Source organism: Salmo salar, chromosome 10 (genome assembly GCF_965601325.2).
Source record: "Salmo salar chromosome 10, fSalSal1, whole genome shotgun sequence".
Lineage (NCBI taxonomy): Eukaryota > Metazoa > Chordata > Actinopteri > Salmoniformes > Salmonidae > Salmo > Salmo salar.
In genome coordinates, this window is record NC_138300.1 from 96,167,501 (window position 1) to 96,190,800 (window position 23,300).

The following is a 23,300-nucleotide window of genomic DNA, read 5'->3' on the forward strand; positions in this document are numbered from 1 at the left end:
GGTCGCCAGGTGTACGGTGTTTCCCTCCGACACAGTGGTGCGGCCGGCTTCCGGGTTGGATGCGCGCTGTGTTAAGAAGCAGCGGCTTAGTTGGGTTGTGTTTCAGAGGACGCATGGCTCTCAACCTTCGCCTCTCCCGAGTCCGTACGGGAGTTGCAGCGATGAGACAAGACTGTAACTAATACCAATTGGATACCACGAAATTGGGGGGAAAAATACAACAAAAAATAAATAAATAAGTTGAAAAACATATATAATATACAGTGGTGAAAAAATACTTTTAAGTACTACTTAAGTAGTCTTTTGGGGTATCTGTACTTTACTATTTATATTTTTGACAACTTTTACTTTTACTTCACTACATTCCTAAAGAAAATGATGTACTTTTTACTCCATACATTTTACCTGACACCCAAAAGTGCTTGTTACATTTTGAATGCTTAGCAGGACAGGAAAATGGTCCAATTCACGCACTTATCAAGAGAACATCCCTGGTCATCCCTAATGCCTCTGATCTGGTGGACTCACTAAACACAAATGCATCTTTTGTAAATTATGTGTGAGTGTTGGAGTGTGCCTCTGGCTATCCATACATTTTTAAAACAAGAAAATGGTGCTGCTGCTATGCTTAATAGACGGAATTTTAAATCATTTATACTTTTACGTTTGATACTTAAGTATATTTAGAATCAAATACTTTTAGACTTTTACTCAAGTAGTATTTTACTGGGTGACTTTTACTTTTACTTGAGTAACTTTCTATGAAGGTATCTATACTTTTGCTCAAGTATGACAATTGGGTATCCAGTGATCCTCCTTGAGATTTTTCTACAACTTGATTGGAGTCCACCTGTGGTAAAGTCAATTGATTAGACATGATTTGGAAAGGCACACACCTGTCTATATAAGGTCCCACAGTTGACAGTGCATGTCAGAGCAAAAACCAAGCCATGAGGTCGAAAGAATTGTCTGTAGTGCTCCGAGACAGGATTGTGTCAAGCCACAAATCTGGGGAAGAGTAACAAAAAAGTTTTGCAGCATTGAAGGTCCAAGAACACACTGGCCTACATCATTCTTAAATGGAAGAAGTTTGGAACCACCAAGACTCGGCCAAACTGAGCAATTGTGGGAGAAGGGTCTTGGTCAGGGAGGTGACCAAGAACCCGATGGTCACTCTGACAGAGCTCCAGAGTTCCTCTGTTGAGATGGGAGAACCTTCCAGAAGGACAAGCATCTCTGCAGCACTCCACCAATCAGGCCTTTATGGTGGCCAGATGGCTGAGACGGAAGCCACTCCTCAGTAAAAGGCACATGACAGCCTGCTTGGAGTTTGCCAAAAGGCACCTAAAGGACTCTCAGACCATGAGAAACAAGCATCTGTAGTCTGACGAAACCAAGGTTGATATCTTTGGCCTGAAGTGTCACGTCTGGAGGAAACCTTGCACGATCCCTACGGTGAAGCATGGTGGTGGCAGCATCATGCTGTGGGGAGACTAGTTAGGATCGAGGGAAAGATGAATGGAGCAAATTACAGAGATCCTTGATGAAAACCTGCTCCATGACTTTAGACTGGGGTGAAGGTTCACCTTCCAACAGGACAATGACCCTAAGCACACAGCCAAGACAACGCAGGAGTGACTTCGGGACAAGTCTACGAATGTCCTTGAGTGGCTCAGCAAGAGCTGTTCCAACATCAGCCAGTCCTAATCGCCCAACATCAGTGCCCAACCTCACCAACGCTCTTGTGGCTGAATGGAAGCAAATCTCCACAGCAATTTTCCAACATCTAGTTCAAGCAGCAAATGGGGGAAAAACTCCATATTACTGCCCATGATTTTGGAATGAGTAGTTTGACGAGCAGCTGTCCATATACTTTTGGCCATGTAGTGCATATATATTTTTACATAATTTATATTAGGACTGGCTCACAGTCGGTAATCCAAATCATCCCAAAGGTGTTCGATGGGGTTGTGCAGGCCAGTCAAGTTCTTCCACACCGATCTCGACAAACCATTTCTGTATGGACCTCGTTTTGTGCACAAGGGCATTGTTATGCTGAAACAGGAAAGGGCCTTGCCCAAACTGTTGCCACAAATTTGGAAGCACAGAATCTTCCAGAATGTACTTATATGCTGTAGCACAAAGCACAACGCAACGTGGAGTGCCTGGACACAGCCCTTAGCCATGGTATATTAGCCGTATATCACAAATGTCCAAGGTGCCTTATTGCTATTATAAACTGGTTACCAATGTAATTAGAGCAGTAAAAATGTATATTTTTTCATACGCATGGTATACGGTCTGATATACCACGGCTGTCAGCCAATCAGCATTCAGGTCTCGAACCACCCAGTTTACAAATATATACAGCACCAGTCCAAAGTTTGGACACACCTACTCATTCCAGGGTTTTTCTGTATTTTTAGTATTTTCTATATTGTAGAATAATAGTGAAGACATCAAAACTATGAAATAACACATATGGAATCATGTAGTAACCAAAAAAAGTGTTTAAAAAAATCTAAATATATTTAATATTTGAGATTCTTCAAAGTGGCGTCCCTTTGCCTTGATGACAGCTTTGCACACTCTTGGCATTCTCTCAACCAGCTTCATGAGGTAGTCACCTGGAATGCATTTCAGTTAACAGGTGGGTCCATCATCACTTTAAGATAACAGGAGGGTCCACAGGTGGGTCCATCATCACTTTAAGACATGAAGGTCAGTCAATCCGGAAAATGTCTTGAATTTTCAAAGTTTCTTCAAGTGCTATGATGAAACTGGCTCACATGAGTACTGCCACAGGAAAAGAAGACACAGAGTTACCTCTGCTGCAGAAGACAAGGTCATTAGAGTTAACTGCAACCCAAATAAATGCTTCACAGAGTTCAAGTAACAGACACATCTCAACAGCAACTGTTCAGAAGAGAATGCGTGAATCAGGCCTTCCAATAGTAAGAAGAGACTTGCTTTGGCCAAGAAACACAAGCAATGGGAAAGGGGGATACCTAGTCAGTTGTACAACTGAATGCATTCAACTGAAATGTGTCTTCCACATTTAACCCAACCCCTCTGAATCAGAGAGGTGCGGGGCGCTGCCTTAAATTGACATCCACGTCTTTGGCGCCGGGGAACAGTGGATTAACTGCCTTGCTCAGGGGCAGAACTACAGATTTTTACCTTGTCAGCTCGGGGATTCGATCCAACAACCTTCCAGTTACTGGCCGAACGCTCTAACCACTAGGACATTAGACCGGTGGAAATCTGTCCTTTAGTCTGATGAGTCCAAATTTGAGATTTTTGGTTCCAACCGCCGTGTCTTTGTGAGACGCAGAGTATGTGAATGGATGATCTCAGCATGTGTGGTGCCGTTAAGCATGGAGGAGGTGTGATGGTGTGGGGTGCTTTGCTGGTGACACTATCGTGATTTATTTAGAATTCAAGGCACACTTAACCAGCATGGCTACCACAGCATTCTGCAGCGATATGCAATTCCATCTGGTTTGCGGTAGGTGTGACTATCATTTGTTTTTCAACAGGACAATGACCCAACACACCTCCAGGCTGTGTAAGGGCTATTTGACCAAGGAAGAGAGTGATGGAGTGCTGCATCAGATGACCTGGCCTCCACATTCACTCGACCTCAACCCAATTGAGATGGTTTGGGATGAGTTGACTGCAGAGTGAAGGAAAAGCAGTCAACAAGTGCTCAGCATATGTGGGAACTCCTTCAAGACTGCTGGAAAAGCATTCCAGGTGAAGCTGGTTTAGAGAATGCCAAGAGTGTGCAAAGCTGTCATCAAGGCAAAGGGTGGCTCTTTGAAGAATCTCAAATATAAATATATTTAGATTTGTTTAACACTTTTTTGGTTACTTCATGATTCAATATGTGTTATTTCATAGTTTTGATGTCTTCACTATTATTTTACAGTGTAGACAATAGTAAAAATAAAGAAAAACCTTTGAATGAGTAAGTGTGTCCAAACTTTTGACTGTATATATATTTATTTTTTCTGGCTGCAAACCCCCGCATACCTCACTTTGAGAACTCCTGACTTACTGTATACTATAGAGAATAGATTCTGCCCAAATAAAACAGACGCGCTGTTCGCTCTGTGTCGTTGATTTGTGGGATGTCACTGCCCAAACACAACTTTCCAACAAACACCAACATTTGATTTTGTCACCAAATGTTTTGTCCGATTGTGTGTGTATATGTGTTTGTGTCTGTGTGTTCTCCTTAGCTGCTGTTGTGTCCGTCAGGGGACATGTCGTCATGTCGTGAGATGGTGGTTCATAGCAACAGTCTCCAGGTTGGAGGTTTGACCCCAGGATCAGATTATGACATCACCGTCCTGAGCCTGCTGGTATCAGACTTCAGCCAGCCTGTCACTACACAGTTCTCCACACGTAAGACACACACACACACACACACACACACACACACACACACACACACACACACACACACACACACACACACACACACACACACACACACACACACACACACACACACACACAAATCAACCTCTTTGTGGCAACACTTAATGTGGCTAGCCATATCAGGGCCATATCAGAGCTCCTAGTAGTAAGCTTTGACCCTCAGCTGTGGAGAGTCCGAGACTGAGACAGAGCTCATCTAATCTCATATTCAGATGTTATACTAACGTGTGTGTTTGTCTGATGCAGGTCCGGCCGGTGTGTGTTCCCTCTCTCTGCTCTATGTTAACTCTTCCTGTGCCGTGGTGAGGTGGGACGCTGCCATTGGCCAGTTTGACTTCCACAGGGTAACTGTTGGAAATGGCTCGCAAACCCATACGATAGAGGTCTCCAAGGAGAGGCAGGTTGCTACAGTAACTGGGTTGAGGGATGGCTGTATGTACAACATGAGCGTGGAGCGCATTAGACGAGGAGAGGCAGGGACAGCTGCCTCCCTGACTGTAACCACAGGTACCTGAGTGTAACACAAAACTACATTACTGTGACCACAACTTCCCTGATTTTAAGCATGGGTTTAAGCAGGGTTATACATGTGCATAAACATGTGCATAAAATATTTCTCTCTCTCTCTGTGTCCCTCCATCTCCCCCCCACTCTCTTTTTATCTTTCTCTCTCTCTGTATCCCTTAGTGCCGGGCCGTGTGCGGGGTGTAAATGTCGTTAGTGTGTCTGCTCAGAACTTCTCTCTGCGTTGGGACCAGTCGGAGGGGTGTGTGGACCAGTACCTCGTCAGCCTGCTGCCCAACCAAGGAACTGTCTCTGTCTACCGCACACACGACAGACTCGTACAGGTACACACACACACACACACACACACACACACACACACACACACACACACACACACACACACACACACACACACACACACACACACACACAGAAGCTATTACACAGTAGATGTTCTCAGTAGAAGTGGAGACAGGAGTTAATCTGCTTCTGTAAACATCAACACAAGTGAGTTATGGAGACACACAGACACGTATACTAACACATACCTCTCCCTCACCCAGATCCCACCCTTTCCCGACCTTGCTCAGCAGCCAGGTGTCAGATACCCCCACCGTAACCTAACACAAACGCATACACATACACACACAGGTTGAGTAATAGAGCTCATTATTTATTAGGTAGACCTCCTGAGCTCAACCCTGAATCATTCATTTGGTGAAGCTGCTCTCCCTGAGAGAGAGAGAGAGTTTGCCTGCATGGAGTAATGGTGTACTCACTGCCCTGCCTCTCTCTGACCTAACCGGCTAACTACTGACCACTGGACGACTGCTAACGGTGGACTGGGTTACTACCAGACCTGGACAACAACTACTACTGCTGTAGCTAACCTGTTGCTACCCTAAGACTGGACTATTACTACTACTGTAACTTTCCTGCTCTAATTGTTTCTACATTATGGTGGCATGTACTGCCCTGAATATCGTCAAATCTAACCTGCTAACCATGGCTAACTGTGGACTGGGTTACTACGTTAGGCCTGGACGACGGCTCTAAGATCTAAACTGCTGTAACACCGTGACCTGCTGTAGCTAAATTGCTGACAACATTGGATTGAACAATGGCGCTAAGCCCTCTAACATTGTGCTAATGGGTTGCACTGGACGCTGACATTGCCTCTTTCTCTCTAACCTGCTGCCTCTGACCAGCAAACTGGTAACTGGGCTAACTGGTAACTGGGCTAACTGGTAACTGGCTAACAGCTAACTGGGCTAACTGGTAACTGGCTAACAGCTAACTGGGATAACTGGGCTAGGTCCAGCATGGCCATCACTCTTCTCCTGATCATCACCTTCTACCTGGGATACACACACTCACAGGTTAGACTGCTCCACACACACACACACACACACACACCTACAACCACATACTGTAGTTGTGCTGTGGTTGTGGTCATGTTCTGATCGTGCAGTCTCTCCTCAGGCTGACGTATCCAGTCTGAGTCCTCGAACAGCGTTTACGGTCATGGTGACCGCTGCCTCCTCCTCCAACCTCAGCCCACCGGTCAGCCGCATAATCAACACCAACAAGACCGGTGAGATGTGTTACAGCTGAACTGATAGTGGCCTGCTCTGAGGAAACATTGGGTCTGTTCTGCTGCTGCCCTCTGCTGATAATGGCTGATAATGTTAATTATCTTCCACCCTGTGTGTGTGTGTTCAGTGTGTAGGTGTGTGTGTTTGTAGGTGTGTGTGCGTGCTGTGTGTAGGTGTGTGAGTGTTTGTAGGTAGGTGTGTGCACGTTTGTGTGTGTGTGTGTGGTAACACCAGCCTTGCTAAGTAGAATGAATGATGCTGTAGTGAATGTCAGTGAAATGCCATAGCTCTGAGGGTCTATTCACCAGAATAGAGCAAGCTGGTCACACACACCAATAACCCCCCCCCCCCCTCAAACACCCACACACACACAGATGGTTGACCCAATACCAAACAACAACAGTATCTTTCACAATGTCTCTCACCATCCTCCCAATTTGTTGAAAGGACTTCCTAGTTTTGGCAGTATGTACTGATAGGTATGGATTGGATTCTTTCTGATGTCACATATAACAGATTTTTAGGAGATTTTGGGGAATATGGCCTTAACAGGTCTCGTCTCGTCTCCTTTCCTCTCCCTCCTTTTCTCCCAGCCCCAACATCTCCTCCCACCAATCTAGAGGGAGAGAGGGTGGGCTCCAATGGGATCCTTCTGTCTTGGACCATGCCCTCTGACTCGCGCATCGACGGTTATGTCATCAGGTAAGGAGGCATATGATGTAGACCCAGATTAAGCCTTCTCCTGGAACACTATTAGGGGAATAACACTATAAGGGGGGGAATAGGGTGTTGATATTCCACCACTATTTACCTCTAAATAAAGTTTAAATAAAGTTGTTTGTATATCATCTGGTGTTCAAATAAAGTTGTTTCTATTTCATTTAATAGGTACAAGGAGGTGTGTCCATATCCAGACCCCGCCTTCAAAGAGGTGACCAAACACCTGGACATCCCTGAGACCCTTCTCAACCTCTTCTTACCAGGGTCTACCTATAACATCAAGGTAACACTCATACAGTAAACATACTGGAAGTAATGTCTCTCTGCTCTCTTTCACACACACATCTAGAAGGTAATCATACACGGGAGAGGCTATACAGACATGCCTGGTGCCCAAAATGTATGACATATGTCGCGCAGTGAGAGTTGAGTGGGGACGAATGGATTCGGTTCAGTCAGGTAGTTTACACTTGTGGCTAGAAGCTTCCGCGATAATTTGAAACTTGTCTGCCAAAGTTGAGACTTGGATTGTTCAGAATCATTACGTTTTTATCAGACTACAAAAGCAATAAATGTGCTTTAGCTGTCACCCTGGCCTGATATTAGCTACACTATCTAGCTACTTCCCTCTGAGTAACTGCAGGAGAGCAGTGCTCGGAAATCGGGACTCAGGAGCGAGACACCACGTGTTGTTGTGTTGCCGGCTTGCAGTGCAAACTCTCCCCATTAAGCAGTAAACTGTATTACAGTGACATCCAGATATATACCAATATTACAAGTTATTTCACATCTAGGCTGCTTTCCTACTCAAAATATAATTAAGTGGGATGGAACAAATTGGCCACGTTAGCTAGCGCCAGTTAAGCAAGTGCAAATGCACTGGTCATTCACACCGGCTTGTCGTTACAGATGGTGACCAATACTACAAGTTTTAACTAGCGCCATCCTTCTAGCCAGCATAAACTAGCTGGGAAAGGCTCAGGACCGCTGACTGAACTGAATCAATTCCTCTCCACTCTCCTTCTTTTTCTTCTGTGGGTTTTATGGCTGACCCAAAAAGGTGTATTGCTGCCACCAACTGGATGGGTTGAAAAAACAAGGTAAAAATTAAATTCATAAGAGATAGGGAAAACAAACTTAATCCTCCCAAACAAATAGTTAATTGACAAAACTAAAACAAAACTCCCACGTCTTCCTTCCATCAAATCTCCATATCTCCCTTCTCAGGCTCTAGGGCCTGAGAGGGTAGTACGGCTTGTGACAATACTCCATGCAACTCCTCCGCTGTGAAATCTTTCAGTCCCAGGAACTGATCCGCCGCATCCACAATGATATCTATTTTCCTGGACCTTCTTTAAACTTTGGCAGTGCCATTAATTACCATAGCTATAAAGGCCACAAAGTCCACCTTCTCAGCCTTTAAAATATCTGTGTCCTGCTGATGAAAGGCAACCCCTGCAGCCTGCAGTGAAGGCCTATCCACCACCATGGACTCTTCAGGGGCACCATTCGAACCCTCAACCTTTTTAACAGGCGCAGCATATGAAATGCCCTGGACAGCACTGATTTTGGCCAGCTCTGATTTTGGCCAGCTCATTCTCTTTCAACCTGGTCGGGCATTCCAAAGATGTGGCTTCATGGTTTCCACCACAATTGCAACATGTCACATTTTCATCTAATCACTATTAAAACACACTTTTCCACAACTTGGACATCTCGGATTCTCCCTTCTTCAAACATTTGAAACATGTCCAAAAGCTTTACAGTGATCACAGTGCATTGGTCTTGGGATAAATGCTCTATGAAGTTTATACAATACATTCGAAAAGTATTCAGACCCCTTGACATTTTGTTACGTTACAGCCTTATTTTAAAATGAATTACATTTAAACAAGTCCTCATCAATCTACACATAATACCCCATAATGACAAAGTGTAAACAGGTTTTTATAAATGTTTGCTAATTTATTAAAAATTAAAAAACACCTTATTTACAGAAGTATTCAGACACTTTGCTATGAGACTCGAAATGGAGCTCAGGTGCGTCCTGTTTCCATTGATCATTCTTGAAATGTTTCTACAACTTGATTGGAGTCCACCTGTGGATAATTCAATTGATTACACATGATTTGGAAAGGCACACACATGTCTATCGAAGGTCCCACAGTTGACAGTGCATGTCAGATCAAAAACCAAGCCATGAGGTGGAAGGAATTGTCCGTAGAGCTCTGAGACAGGATTGTGTCGAGACACCGATCTGGGGAAGGGTACCAAAACATTTTGGCAGCATTGAAAGTACCCAAGAACACAGTGGCCTCAATCATTCTTAAATGGAAGTTTGGAACCAACAAGACTCTTCATAGAGCTGGCCGCCCGGCTAAACTGAGCAATCGGGGGAGAAGGGCCTTGGTCAGGGAGGTGACCAAGAACCCGATCCAGAGTTCCGAGTTCCGAATCCAATCCAGAGTTCCACTGTGGAGATGGGAGAACCTTATAGAAGGACAACCATCTCTGCAGCACTCCACCAATCAGGTCTTTATGGTAGGGTGGCCAGACGGAAGCCACTCCTCAGTAAAAGGCACATGACAGCCCGCTTGGAGTTTGCCAAAAGGAACCTAAAAGGACTCAGACCATGAGAAGCAAGATTCTCAGGTCTGATGAAACCAAGATTGAATTATTTGGCCTGAATGTCAGGTGTCACGTCTGGAGGAAACCTGGCACCATTCCTACGGTGAAGCATGGTGGTGGCAGCATCATTTTACAGCAGCAGGGACTGGGAGACTAGTCAGGATCAAGGGAAAGATGAATGGAGCAAAGTACCAAGAGATCCTTGATGAAAACCTGCTCCAGAATGCTCAGGACCTCAGACTGGGGTGAAGGTTCACCTTCCAACAGGACAACGACCCTAAGCACACAGCCAAGACAATGCAGGAGTGGCTTTGGAAAACGTCTCTGAATGTCCTTGAGTGGCCCATCAAGAGCCCGGACTTGAACCCGATCGAATATCTCAAAAGACCTGAAATAGCTGTGCAGCAACGCTCCCCATCCAACCTGACAGAGCTTGAGAGGATCTGCAGAGAAGAATGGGAGAAACTCAAATACAGGTGTGCCAAGCTTGTAGCATCATACCGAAGAAGACTCGAGGCTGTAATTGCTGCGAAAGCTGTTTCAACAAGATACTGAGTAAAGGGTCTGAATACTTATTTAAATGTCATATTTCAGTTTTTTATTTTTCAAAATGTGCTAAATTTTCTAAACCTGTTTTTGCTTTGTCATTATGGGGTATTGTGTGTAGATTGATTAGGGGAAAAAAACGTTTTCATACATTTTAGAATAAGGCTGTAATGTAGAAAAAGTCAAGGGGTCTGAATACTTTCCGAATGCACTGTACACCCCAACTGCACTTGAGTAGGGAGAGACTCCAAATCAAAAATCTAAAGAACAGATAGACTCTTCAACATCGACTTCCCACGAGACACCAGATATTACCCCCTTGAGGGGTGCCCTGTTCTCAAGAGACACACACGACACGTCAAACTTCTCAAATCGGGTGGGACGCAACAGACGTTCCTCCTGATCCTCAGAAGTACAAACAATCTAAGCAAGCCCACCTCTCGTGATCCTAACAGCCTTCACTTTACCCAGCACTCTCTCCACTAGTTTGGATATCTCAAATGGATTCTTCAAGATTGGTCATTCGATCAGCTGCTCCTCATTAACAAACCGTACTCCTACAAGATACGATGGGAAATTCTCAGCACTGTACATTACTTTGCTCCGTTTTCCATTTTTTTGGACAATATTCCAATTCTCCTTGATTCTAACGCTATTAGATTCACAATTCACATCAGCGTCCGCTTCTGTACTATTGAGCCTTGTGTGTTCTCAGCCTTGTGATTACACTTTCCTCCCGTCTCTTTCTGCCTGAGGACCTCCCTGCCCCCACCTTTTCCTGGATCTTATACAGCTGTCGTCCATTTCCCTCCCTTTTCCACAACTCTTGCCATTTGTTTTTAACCACTGTTTTTATCAACCCCTTGGCTTCTGCTTTACTGATTTTAATTTCATCTCAACGTTAGGATGTATAGGAGCCTGCTTGGCGATAACATCCACCTCCTCCGTCCCCTCTACTCCCACATGAGCTGGTACTGAGGATCATCACAAATACCCCCATCTGTCTCACCCTATACAAGCACTGCAAACCCTCATACAATCCTGTCTGCTCCGAAACACAAATGAATTTGTGCTTATCAGTGCTGCACAGCAGTCAGAGCAGATGACTACTGTCTGGCCTCACCTCCTCCACCCATTCTGCAGCCAAGAGTATGGCCATCAACTCCGTTGTGTAAACAGATAAATGATCTGATGCTCTTTTTTTCACTGCAACCTTAAACTCAGGAACACTAAAAGCTGCACCTGTCCTCCCTGTTTTAGGGTCCTTAGACCCATATGTGAATATATTCAAGGATGCATAGTATTGTGTTCTTAAGTGTTCACTTTCAACTGAATCTATTCCTTCCTCAACATCTGTTACCCTCTCAAGCAACCCTAGATCTTTCACTGTCCGAGGGAGCAACCAAGGTGGGATAGGGAGGACGAACCACAGAGGGGCTAAACTCCCTCCCAAACAACCCCATCTCTCTTGCCATGCCATTGCCTATCCACCCAAAACTTGTATTCAGATTTTGTTCATGTTCCCAGCACTCAGAGTACCTTTTTTGTAGGATATGTTCCAATCAATGCTTATCTGTGCGACATACGTCATCAATTTCTTCTTCTTCTTCAAGGTTTATTGGCAGACTACGCTCATAAGGTGTATTGCTGCCACCTGCTGTATGAGGTAGTAAAAAAGAAAATCCCCAAAAACAAAGCTGTTTTGGATGAACAAATACATACTAATTACCAAAAACACTAACCAAAATTCACTCTACTACCCTGAATTTAAAAAAGAATATATCATTTAAAAAAATGTTTACTCCTTCAGTCAGATTTAAATTTATTTTCAGATCCCTACACAGATTCAGGAACCTGGGAGGGGGAAACCTCGCCATTCAGTACTCCCCGTAACATTTTGGCTGTAAAGTCCTGGAGATCCAGAAATCTATTTGCCGCCTTCACAATGATATCTAGCTTCTTAGATTTTTTATTCATTTGACTAGTGCAATTCATCACTTGTGCTATAAACGCAACAACCACCTTCACTGTTCATGTGTCGGGATCCTTCTCCTGCATGGAATTCATTGCAGACTGTGGAACATCACCTACCATCTCCTCTCTACTACTCGCTCCTTCAGCTATTTTCACTGCCGCCACATAGGAGTCCTGCTGGATAGCCCCGATCCTAGCTACTGTGACCTCCTTCATTTTTACAGGGCACTCTAGGAACTGGAACGTGATTCCCATCACAATTACAGCAACAAGCTGTAACACTGCAGCGGCTTCTGTAGATACGTTCTCACCGCATATCTCAAATACCCAAGTTTTACATAAGTCGGGCGAATCACTTCATCAAACGACAGTAAAACTGATAGACTTTGCTCCTTCTTTACGCCTATCATTCAAGTCAAGCTACGTGCGTCTACCACTCCTGTCATGTTATCCATAAACCACACAGCCTTTATATCCAACAAGACACCAGCGATGACACCTTTAACCAGTGCCCTACTCTGAAAATCATAGCTTTCCACATCATATGTCGATATCTTGTAGAGCCACAGAGCTTTCTCCTTTTGCACTTTTGACACTGTCACGACTTCCACCGAAGGTGGTTCCTCTCCTTGTTCGGGCGGTGCTCGGCGGTCGGCGTCGCCGGCCTACTAGCCATCACCGATCCATTTTTATTTTTCCGTTTGTTTTGTCTTTGGTTCATGCACACTTGGTTTTCATTTTCTTTAATTCCTGTGTGTATATTTACCCGTTTCCCCGCTTAGGTTTGTGCGGGATTATCTTCATGTTGCTCGTGGAGGCTTTCCTCAGTTTATTCACGTGTGGTTATTATAGTAAGGAGCGTTGGTTTATTCTCCTTCCGCGAGTAACTGTGAGTTCTCTTTGTCTTGGGCGTTTTTTTGGGGTGATTTGTGCCTGTACCGTTTTTTTTGGACTTGCCTATTAAAAGAAACACTACATTGACATTTCTGCTCTCCTGCACTTGACTCCTTACCTACCTTCAGAACAAAGCCTTAACAGACACACACGAAATCAACATACCGCTCCTGGTCATTCTGGGGGCGGCAGCATAGCCTAGTGGTTAGAGCGTTGGACTAGTAACCGAAAGGTTGCAAGTTCGAATCCCCGAGCTGACAAGGTACAAATCTGTCGTTCTGCCCCTGAACAAGGCAGTTAACCCACTGTTCCAAGGCAGTTAACCCACTGTTCCTAGGCCGTCATTGAAAATAGGAATTTGTTCTTAACTGACTTGCGGAAGTTAAACAAAGGTAAAATGAAGTTAACAAGAATAATAATTCTGACTGATTCCACTTTTCCCAATTCGTCCTTCACGTCATCAATTAGGGCACTATATAGCCATATAGCATCAATCACACTTACATCATTCAATAGAAATGTAATGTAAGCATATGGTAGAATGTGTGTTTTAACCATATCTGTCTTCTCTTTGTGAGCATCCATCCATGCGTGTGTGTTCTGTGCTGATGCCTCTGGCGGCGAAACTATTCTCTTGATCTGGTTAAATAATTCATTGTGATTAAATGATTTATAATGTAAAAATATCTATGGATCAGCCATGCTGTTCTTTTTCCACAGACTATTCTGCCAATAAGCTGTGTGTGATTATGGTTAATAGTTTTCAGATAGAGTCCGAACATCACTTTAACCTCACATCTGAAGGATGGCACTCTCTACAGGGTAGTGCCCTCCCTGTCACTGTGAAGCTGGGGTCTCCTTAAGACTAGAGGAAATAGGGACCCCATCTTGCAACATCATCATCAACCAGCATCATCTGACCTCCAATCCAGAGAGGCCCAACCTTGCTTAGCTTCAAAGACAAGCTAGCAGTGGGCTACAGGGTGCTACGGATGTCCCTGTAGTCAGTGTGTATATCTGCCTGCCTGGTGTTGTGTGACTGTTGCATCAATAAACGTCCCTGACCACTGGTAGAGATTAACATGGTGGAGATCTGACGACTTAATCCAGAATTAGTAATGATGATTAATACTCTCTCTCTCGCTCTCTCCCTCTCTCTTGCTCTCTGTCTAGGTTGCAGCAGAAAACTCTGCTGGTATTGGACCCTATAGCAAGTCTCTGTACATCAAAACTGCTGAGGCTCGTAGGTATCCACTAATAACACACACACACATACTCACACACACTTACACAAACAGATAACTGTATCCCTTTGTCAGCCCCAGGCCTGGTGACTAACCTGACAGCGTTTGCTGAGAACCACACGTTTGTAGTGGTCACTTGGCTCCTGCCACTCCGCATCAACGGTCTGATCACCAAGTTTGCGGTCAAAGCCAAACACGCTCGTACTGGTCAGACCGTCCGCATACTGGAGCTGGATGCTGAGGACATCATGACCGGAGCGCTACCACACTGCAATGTATGTCTCTTTCTCTTTCTTTCTCTCTCTCTCTTTGTCTGCTTCTTTCTCTCTCTCTGTCTTTCGTGTACTTAAATGTGTGTTGTGTGTGTGTGTGTGTGTGTGTGTGTGTGTGTGTGTGTGTGTGTGTGTGTGTGTGTGTGTGTGTGTGTGTGTGTGTGTGTGTGTGTGTGTGTGTGTGTGTGTGTGTGTGTGTGTGTGTGTGTGTGTGTGTGTGTGTGTGTAGGATGCAGCAGACATCCTGTCTCGTGGAACCCCCAGTCCGTCAGAGGTGACAGCTCTGACAGCGTCCTCTCCTCCCGTCACCCTGTCAGCCGTCCCGCCCGCCGCCACCTGGGCCGTACCAATATCCGTAGGGGTGGACCAGCTGCGACCTTACACAGCATACGTCTTCGAAGTGTCTGCTTTCACCTCCGACGGAGAGGGACAGGTCGCCTCCACCATGGTCCGCATGCCTGAGTCAGGTACACACCCACACACTCCACCTCTCTCCATCTACATCCCACTGGGCACAGACGTCAGTTCAACGTCTAGTTTTGATTTACATTTGGTTGAGTTGTCAAATAACGTGAATTCAATGTGAAATCAACAACAAAAAAGACCATGTCAGTGGATTTAGGTTAAAGTTAGGTGAAAAATGCCCTTACGTTGTTGACTTTTTGCAAATCCAATGAGTTTGATTCAATGTCATCGCACAGATTTTTGGGGTTGAAATGATGTGGAAACAACATTGATTCAACCAGTTTTTGCCAGTGGGATATCGCTGTCTATATCTTTCTCTCTATCTGTTCCTATCTCTCTATCTCTCCATCTCTCTCGATCTATTCCTATCTCTCTATCTCTCTCTATCTGTTCCTATCGCTCCATCTCTCCCTGTCTGTTCCTATCTCTTCATCTCTCACCATGTGGATATGTATGTGTGTGATGCAGCCCCAGAGGACCCTCCACACAACATGTTGGTATGGAACGTGACGTCTAAGTCAGTCTCTGTCTCCTGGGATCCTCCAACCATCGTTACCGGACGTTTCAGCTACGTTATCTATCTCTATGGCCCCACAGGTAAACATACACATACACATACAGTACATCACTACATTTAAAATACTTGCTGAAGTAAAAACACTGAAGGACACAGATCTGACCCGAACTGTGTGTGTGTGTGTGTGTGTGTGTGTGTGTGTGTGTGTGTGTGTGTGTGTGTGTGTGTGTGTGTGTGTGTGTGTGTGTGTGTGTGTGTGTGTGTGTGTGTGTGTGTGTGTGTGTGTGTGTGTGTGTGTGTGCGTGCGTGCGTGTGTGCGTGCGTGCGTGCGTGCGTGTGTGTGTGTGTTTGCGTGTGTGTGCGTGTGCGTCTCAGGGTTTATCTATGAGAACAGCACAGGGGACCTGAGGTTTGTGTACTCTGGTCTGACACCCTACACACGCTACAGAGTGGCGGTGCGGGCCAAGTCTGCTGGCCTGCTGGGGCCTGAGGCCTTTACTGCTGTACTGACACCTGCTGAGGGTAAGAACACACACACAAACATGTGTCTTGAGTGATGTGCTCTAGCAGTGTGGTGCCCTTCTCCTCCCTATTGGTCGGTGTGGTGAGTGCAGGAGTATTTTCCAACCTAAAACATCTAAACATTCAGCCCTCTAACATTCTGTCTAATACTGTCTGTCTGATACTGTCTAATACTGTCTGTCTAATACTGTCTGTCTAATACTGTCTGTCTAATACTGTCTGTCTGATACTGTCTAATACTGTCTGTCTAATACTGTCTGTCTAAAACTGTCTGTCTAATACTGTCTGTCTGATACTGTCTGTTTAATACTGTCTGTCTAATGCTGTCTGTCTGATACTGTCTGTCTGATACTGTCTGTCTAAAACTGTCTGTCTAATACTGTCTGTCTGATACTGTCTGTCTGATACTGTCTGTCTAATACTGTCTGTCTAATACTGTCTGTCTGATACGGTCTGTCTGAAACTGTCTGTCTAATACTGTCTGTCTGATGCTGTCTGTCTAATACTGTCTGTCTGATACTGTCTGTCTAATACTGTCTGTCTGATACTGTCTGTCTGATACTGTCTGTCTGATACGGTCTGTCTGAAACTGTCTGTCTAATACTGTCTGTCTGATGCTGTCTGTCTGATGCTGTCTGTCTAATACTGTCTGTCTAATACTGTCTGTCTGATACGGTCTGTCTGAAACTGTCTGTCTAATATTGTCTGTCTGATACTGTCTGTCTGATACTGTCTGTCTGATACTGTCTGTCTAATACTGTCTGTCTAATACTGTCTGTCTGATACTGTCTGTCTAATACTGTCTGTCTGATACGGTCTGTCTGAAACTGTCTGTCTGATACTGTCTGTCTGATACTGTCTGTCTGATACTGTCTGTCTGATGCTGTCTGTCTAATACTGTCTGTCTGATACTGTCTGTCTGATACGGTCTGTCTAATACTGTCTGTCTGATGCTGTCTGTCTGATACTGTCTGTCTGATACTGTCTGTCTGATGCTGTCTGTCTAATACTGTCTGTCTGATACAGTCTGTCTGAAACAGTCTGTGTAATATTGTCTGTCTGATGCTGTCTGTGTAATACTGTCTGTGTAATACTGTCTGTCTAATACTGTCTGTCTGATACTGTCTGTCTGATACTGTCTGTCTAATACTGTCTGTCTAATACTGTCTGTCTAATACTGTCTGTCTGATACGGTCTGTCTGAAACTGTCTGTCTAATACTGTCTGTCTGATGCTGTCTGTCTAATACTGTCTGTCTGATACTGTCTGTCTGATACTGTCTGTCTGATACTGTCTGTCTGATACTGTCTGTCTGATACGGTCTGTCTGAAACTGTCTGTCTAATACTGTCTGTCTGATGCTGTCTGTCTGATGCTGTCTGTCTAATACTGTCTGTCTAATACTGTCTGTCTGATACGGTCTGTCTGAAACTGTCTGTCTAATATTGTCTGTCTGATACTGTCTGTCTGATACTGTCTGTCTGATACGGTCTGTCTAATACTGTCTGTCTAATACTGTCTGTCTGATACTGTCTGTCTAATACTGTCTGTCTGATACGGTCTGTCTGAAACTGTCTGTCTGATACTGTCTGTCTGATACTGTCTGTCTGATGCTGTCTGTCTAATACTGTCTGTCTGATACTGTCTGTCTGATACGGTCTGTCTAATACTGTCTGTCTGATGCTGTCTGTCTGATACTGTCTGTCTGATACTGTCTGTCTGATGCTGTCTGTCTAATAGTGTCTGTCTGATACAGTCTGTCTGAAACAGTCTGTGTAATATTGTCTGTCTGATGCTGTCTGTGTAATACTGTCTGTGTAATACTGTCTGTCTAATACTGTCTGTCTGATACTGTCTGTCTGATACTGTCTGTCTAATACTGTCAGTCTAATACTGTCTGTCTGATACTGTCTGTCTGATACTGTCTGTCTAATACTGTCTGTCTAATACTGTCTGTCTGATACTGTCTGTCTAATACTGTCTGTCTAATACTGTCCGTCTGATACTGTCTAATACTGTCTGTCTGATACTGTCTGTCTAATACTGTCTGTCTAATACTGTCTCTCTGAAACTGTCTGTCTAATACTGTCTGTCTGATACTGTCTGGCTGATACTGTCTGTCTAATACTGTCTGATATTGTCTGTCTGATACTATCTGTCTGATGCTGTCTGTCTAATACTGTCTGGAGGAAACTGTCTGTCTAATACTGTCTGTCTGTCTGTCTGTCTAATGCTGTCTGTCTGATACTGTCTGTCTGATGCTGTCTGTCTGATACTGTCTGTCTGATACTGTCTGTCTAATACTGTCTGGAGGAAACTGTCTGGCTAATACTGTCTAATGCTGTCTGTCTGATACTGTCTGTCTGATACTGTCTGATACTGTCTGTCTAATGCTGTCTGTCTAATACTTTCTGTCTGATACTGTCTAATATCAAATCAAATCAAATGTATTTATATAGCCCTTCTTACATCAGCTGATATCTCAAAGTGCTGTACAGAAACCCAGCCTAAAACCCCGAACAGCAAGCAATGCAGGTGTAGAAGCACGGTGGCTAGGAAAAACTCCCTAGAAAGGCCAAAACCTAGGAAGAAACCTTGAGAGGAACCAGGCTATGAGGGGTGGCCAGTCCTCTTCTGGCTGTGCCGGGTGGAGATTATAACAGAACATGGCCAAGATGTTCAAATGTTCATAAATGACCGGCATGGTCAAATAATAATAATCACAGTTGTCGAGGGTGCAACAAGTCAGCACCTCAAGAGTAAATGTCAGTTGGCTTTTCATAGTCGATCATTGAGAGTATCTCTACCGCTCCTGCTGTCTCTAGAGAGTTGAAAACAGCAGGTCTGGGACAGGTAGCACGTCCGGTGAACAGGTCAGGGTTCCATTGCCGCAGGAAGAACAGTTGAAACTGGAGCAGCAGCATGGCCAGGTGGACTGGAGACAGCAAGGAGTCATCATGTCAGGTAGTCCTGAGGCATGGTCCTAGGGCTCAGGTCCTCCGAGAAGAAAGAAAGAAAGAAAGAAAGAAAGAAAGAAAGAAAGAAAGAAAGAAAGAAAGAAAGAAAGAAAGAAAGAAAGAAAGAAAGAAAGAAAGAAAGAAAGAAAGAGAGAATTAGAGAGAGCATACTTAAATTCACACAGGACACCGGATACGACAGGAGAAATACTCCAGATATAACAGACTGACTCTAGCCCCCCGACACATAAACTACTGCAGCATAAATACTGGGGGCTGAGACAGGAGGGGTCAGGAGACACTGTGGCCCCATCCGATGATACCCCCGGACAGGGCCAAACAGGAAGGATATAACCCCACCCACTTTGCCAAAGCACAGCCCCCACACCACTAGAGGGATATCTTCAACCACCAACTTTCCATCCTGAGACAAGGCCGAGTATAGCCCACAAAGATCTCCGCCACGGCACAACCCAAGGGGGGGCGCCAACCCAGACAGGAAGACCACGTCAGTGACTCAACCCACTCAAGTGACGCACCCCTCCTGTCTGATACTGTCTGTCTGATACTGTCTAATACTGTCTGTCTGAAACTGTCTGTCTGATACCCTCTGTCTGATACTGTCTGTCTGATACTGTCTGTCTGATACTGTCTGTCTGTGTAATACTGTCTGTCTGATACTGTCTGATACTGTCTGTCTGATACTGTCTGTCTAATACTGTCTGTCTAATACTGTCTGATACTGTCTGTCTAATACTGTCTGTCTGATACTGTCTAATACCCTCTGTCTGATACCCTCTGTCTGATACTGTCTGTCTGTCTGTCTGTCTGTCTGTCTGTCTGTCTGTCTGTCTGTCTGTCTGTCTGTCTGTCTGTCTGTCTGTCTGTCTGTCTGTCTGTCTGTCTGTCTGTCTGTCTGTCTGTCTGTCTGTCTGTGTAGCTCCCAGTGCAGTGCAGGCTCTGCAGGCAGTAGCAGTAGACTCTGTGTCAGTGCGTGTGAGTTGGAGAAGTCCTGCCCAACCCAACGGTCTGATCACACAGTACAGACTCCTGGTTCTGTCTGACAACACACTGCTGCAGGACATCACCCTTACTGGAACACAGGTACCACTCTATCTGTCTGGATTTGTGTGTGTGTGTGTGTGTGTGTGTGTGTGTGTGTGTGTGTGTGTGTGTGTGTGTGTGTGTGTGTGTGTGTGTGTGTGTGTGTGTGTGTGTGTGTGTGTGTGTCTCTGATGTTTTCATCTTATCTTTAGGATCTAAATTACACTGATCTCCTTGGTGATGGAACGTTCGCTGCAGTTAGCCCTGACCACTCTCGCCGGCGTAAGAGATCAGCTGACAGCCTGACCACCTCCCCGCCTGCGTTCACGGTCACCCTCCCCGACCACACGCTCATCACCGGCATGACCAGGACTGCTATCAGCCGCACACACAGCGCTCCAACCAGCCCTAACACTAACCTTGAGCACAACAGCAACACTGACCCGAGAGTCACTGAGGGCTCCAGTCTGGCCAGTATGGCCCCTGGGACTGGCCAGATCTCTGACTTTCCAGACGCCACCCCTCTGACCTTTGACCTTGTGACTTCAGGGACCTCTTCCCTCTCCCTAACCACCTCACCCCCGGCCACACCCCTCCCCTGGCTCACTGCCCACTCACAGCCCGGCCAGCTCACCTCTGGCAAGCACCACCTCTCCACCCGCTCTGCACCTGCAGCCACTGGACACCTCCAGACATACCTCTTCACCAGGGCTGCTGCCTCCAGCACCCCAGGAAGTACTGCACTCACCACTAACCTTTAATCTTTTAACCGCTAGTTGACGTTTATTGTCATGAATCTTGCCCTGGAGGCAGAACTGAGCGATTTCCACTAGATGGGCCAACTGCAAAGTCAAAATTGGCTATATTGTGTAAATTCATGAAAACAAAAATGTGCTTTTTGATCTTAATTTAAGGTTAGGTTTAGGCATTAGGGTTAGCAGTGTTGTTAGGGTTAGGTTTAAAATTAGGTTTTATTTGGTATTTTATTAGGATCACCATTAGCTGTTGCAATAGCAGCAGCTACTCTTCCTGTGGTCCACACAGAACATGAAACATGACATAATACAGAACATTAATAGATAAGAACAGCTCAAGGACAGAACTAGTGACCACTCTGCAGAGCTGCCTCCAGTACATGAGTCATGACAATAAATGCCAACCTGGCTTTTAACCTCTTTAAACACTTTTAACATGCTCTACAGTCTGTCCTTTACTGTGTGTGTGTGTGTGTGTCTGTGTGTTTTCCAGGAGTGTATGTGAGGGACAAGGTCATAGACATGCAGGCTAAGGAGCTGTCTTACTTAGTCTCTGGTCTCAGTCCCTTCACTGACTACACCTTCACTGTTACTGCGGCTACTGCTATTGGAGAGGGACCTGCAACACGTGTCACTGAGAAGACTCGCGAACAGGGTACACACAGATATATATATATATATATATATATACAGTTTTGTAATAATGTCATTGTTTGTTTATTGTTGTTGTTGTTTATTGTTGTGCGTTGTTGTTATTGTAGTTCCTAGCTCAGTGGTGGGAGTGTCCTATCAGAATGTTAGCTCCACCTCTATCCTGGTCAGCTGGACTCCGCCCCTCAACCCCAATGGACGAATCACACACTACACTCTCTACGGACTCAACTTACACAGCAACCGGGCCCTGCAGAGAATTACACACAACACCAGCATACTGCTCACAGGTAACACACACACATACTGTATGTACACATATACAGACATGGTCCTAGTCTGGTTCAAGCCTGTTAAGATGTATTGGTATTAGGCTGCTTGCTGTGTGTTTCAGGGCTGGAGAAGTATACAGGTTATAAGCTGCTTGCTGTGTGTTTCAGGGCTGGAGAAGTATACAGGTTATAAGCTGCTTGCTGTGTGTTTCAGGGCTGGAGAAGTATACAGGTTATAAGCTGCGAGTGGCTGCATCTACTGCTGTAGGAGAGGGCTCTCTGTCTGACCTAGACAATATTTTCGCTGTCACACCCGAGGATGGTACATAACACACACACACACACACACACACACACACACACACACACACACACACACACACACACACACACACACACACACACACACACACACACACACACACACACACACACACACACACACACACACACACACACCTCTGTCATTGTGTGGGTTTAATGATAGAAAGTCCAGTCTTACCCCTCTCTATCTCTCTCTCAGAACCTGACTCCCCTCCTGTAGGGTTAACAGTGGTAGACACTTCTCCCTCCACCACCACCCTCTCTTGGTCGCCCCCGGAGAGAGCCAATGGGGTGATCCAACAGTATGAGGTCCTGTACGAGAACCAATCGTATGTGGCAGTGTTGAACAGCTCTGTCCCCAGAGTGACTCTGACAGGGCTAAGGCCGTTTTCATACTATAATGTCTCTGTCAGAGCATACACACGCATCGGACATGGGAACCACACCTCAGACACACTCACTATGCTGTCTGGGGAGGACGGTGAGTCTACACACACACACACACACACACACACTAGACACATGCACACACTAACGCCTCATGTTGAAGTGTGTGTGTCTCCTCTCTAGTCCCGGGTAGTCCTTCCTACGGCCTGTCCTACGTGTCTGTCAGTTCCAATGAGGTGAACGTGACGTGGGAGCACCCCCTGGTGCCTAACGGAGTTATCACACATTACAGGTACATCTCTGCATGGCTTCTAGATTTCAACTGTCTCGTGATGACTAAATGCACTTTAAATGGACTTTGATTTGATTTACAGCCTTGAGCTGCGAAACTCCTCCCACTTCCTCAACCTGACCACACCCATCAACCACGCCCAGATCACACACCTGAGGAAGTTTGCGCAATACACTCTGGTGGTGAAGGCACACACACGTATTGGCTCCGGAAACCACAGCAGTGACCCTCTCAACATCACCACTCTGGAGGACGGTGAGAGCCTCTCAAACATACGCACACACACACAC

At 45.3% G+C, this 23,300-nt stretch overlaps 1 protein-coding gene across 1 annotated transcript in view; it reads left to right on the forward strand.

Annotated features, from left to right (window-relative positions):
- The window catches only part of LOC106561226 (phosphatidylinositol phosphatase PTPRQ), a 56,214-nt gene that overhangs the window by 9,586 nt on the left and 23,328 nt on the right, over window positions 1-23,300 (forward strand). The window contains 19 exon segments of the mRNA XM_082956628.1: window positions 4,245-4,410; window positions 4,693-4,953; window positions 5,134-5,294; window positions 6,436-6,547; window positions 7,142-7,250; window positions 7,437-7,551; window positions 14,484-14,553; window positions 14,630-14,829; window positions 15,056-15,293; window positions 15,760-15,888; window positions 16,184-16,330; window positions 20,226-20,389; window positions 20,542-21,082; window positions 21,578-21,739; window positions 21,846-22,025; window positions 22,222-22,329; window positions 22,531-22,812; window positions 22,902-23,010; window positions 23,093-23,265. Coding sequence (XP_082812754.1) covers window positions 4,245-4,410; window positions 4,693-4,953; window positions 5,134-5,294; window positions 6,436-6,547; window positions 7,142-7,250; window positions 7,437-7,551; window positions 14,484-14,553; window positions 14,630-14,829; window positions 15,056-15,293; window positions 15,760-15,888; window positions 16,184-16,330; window positions 20,226-20,389; window positions 20,542-21,082; window positions 21,578-21,739; window positions 21,846-22,025; window positions 22,222-22,329; window positions 22,531-22,812; window positions 22,902-23,010; window positions 23,093-23,265 — 3,427 coding nt within the window.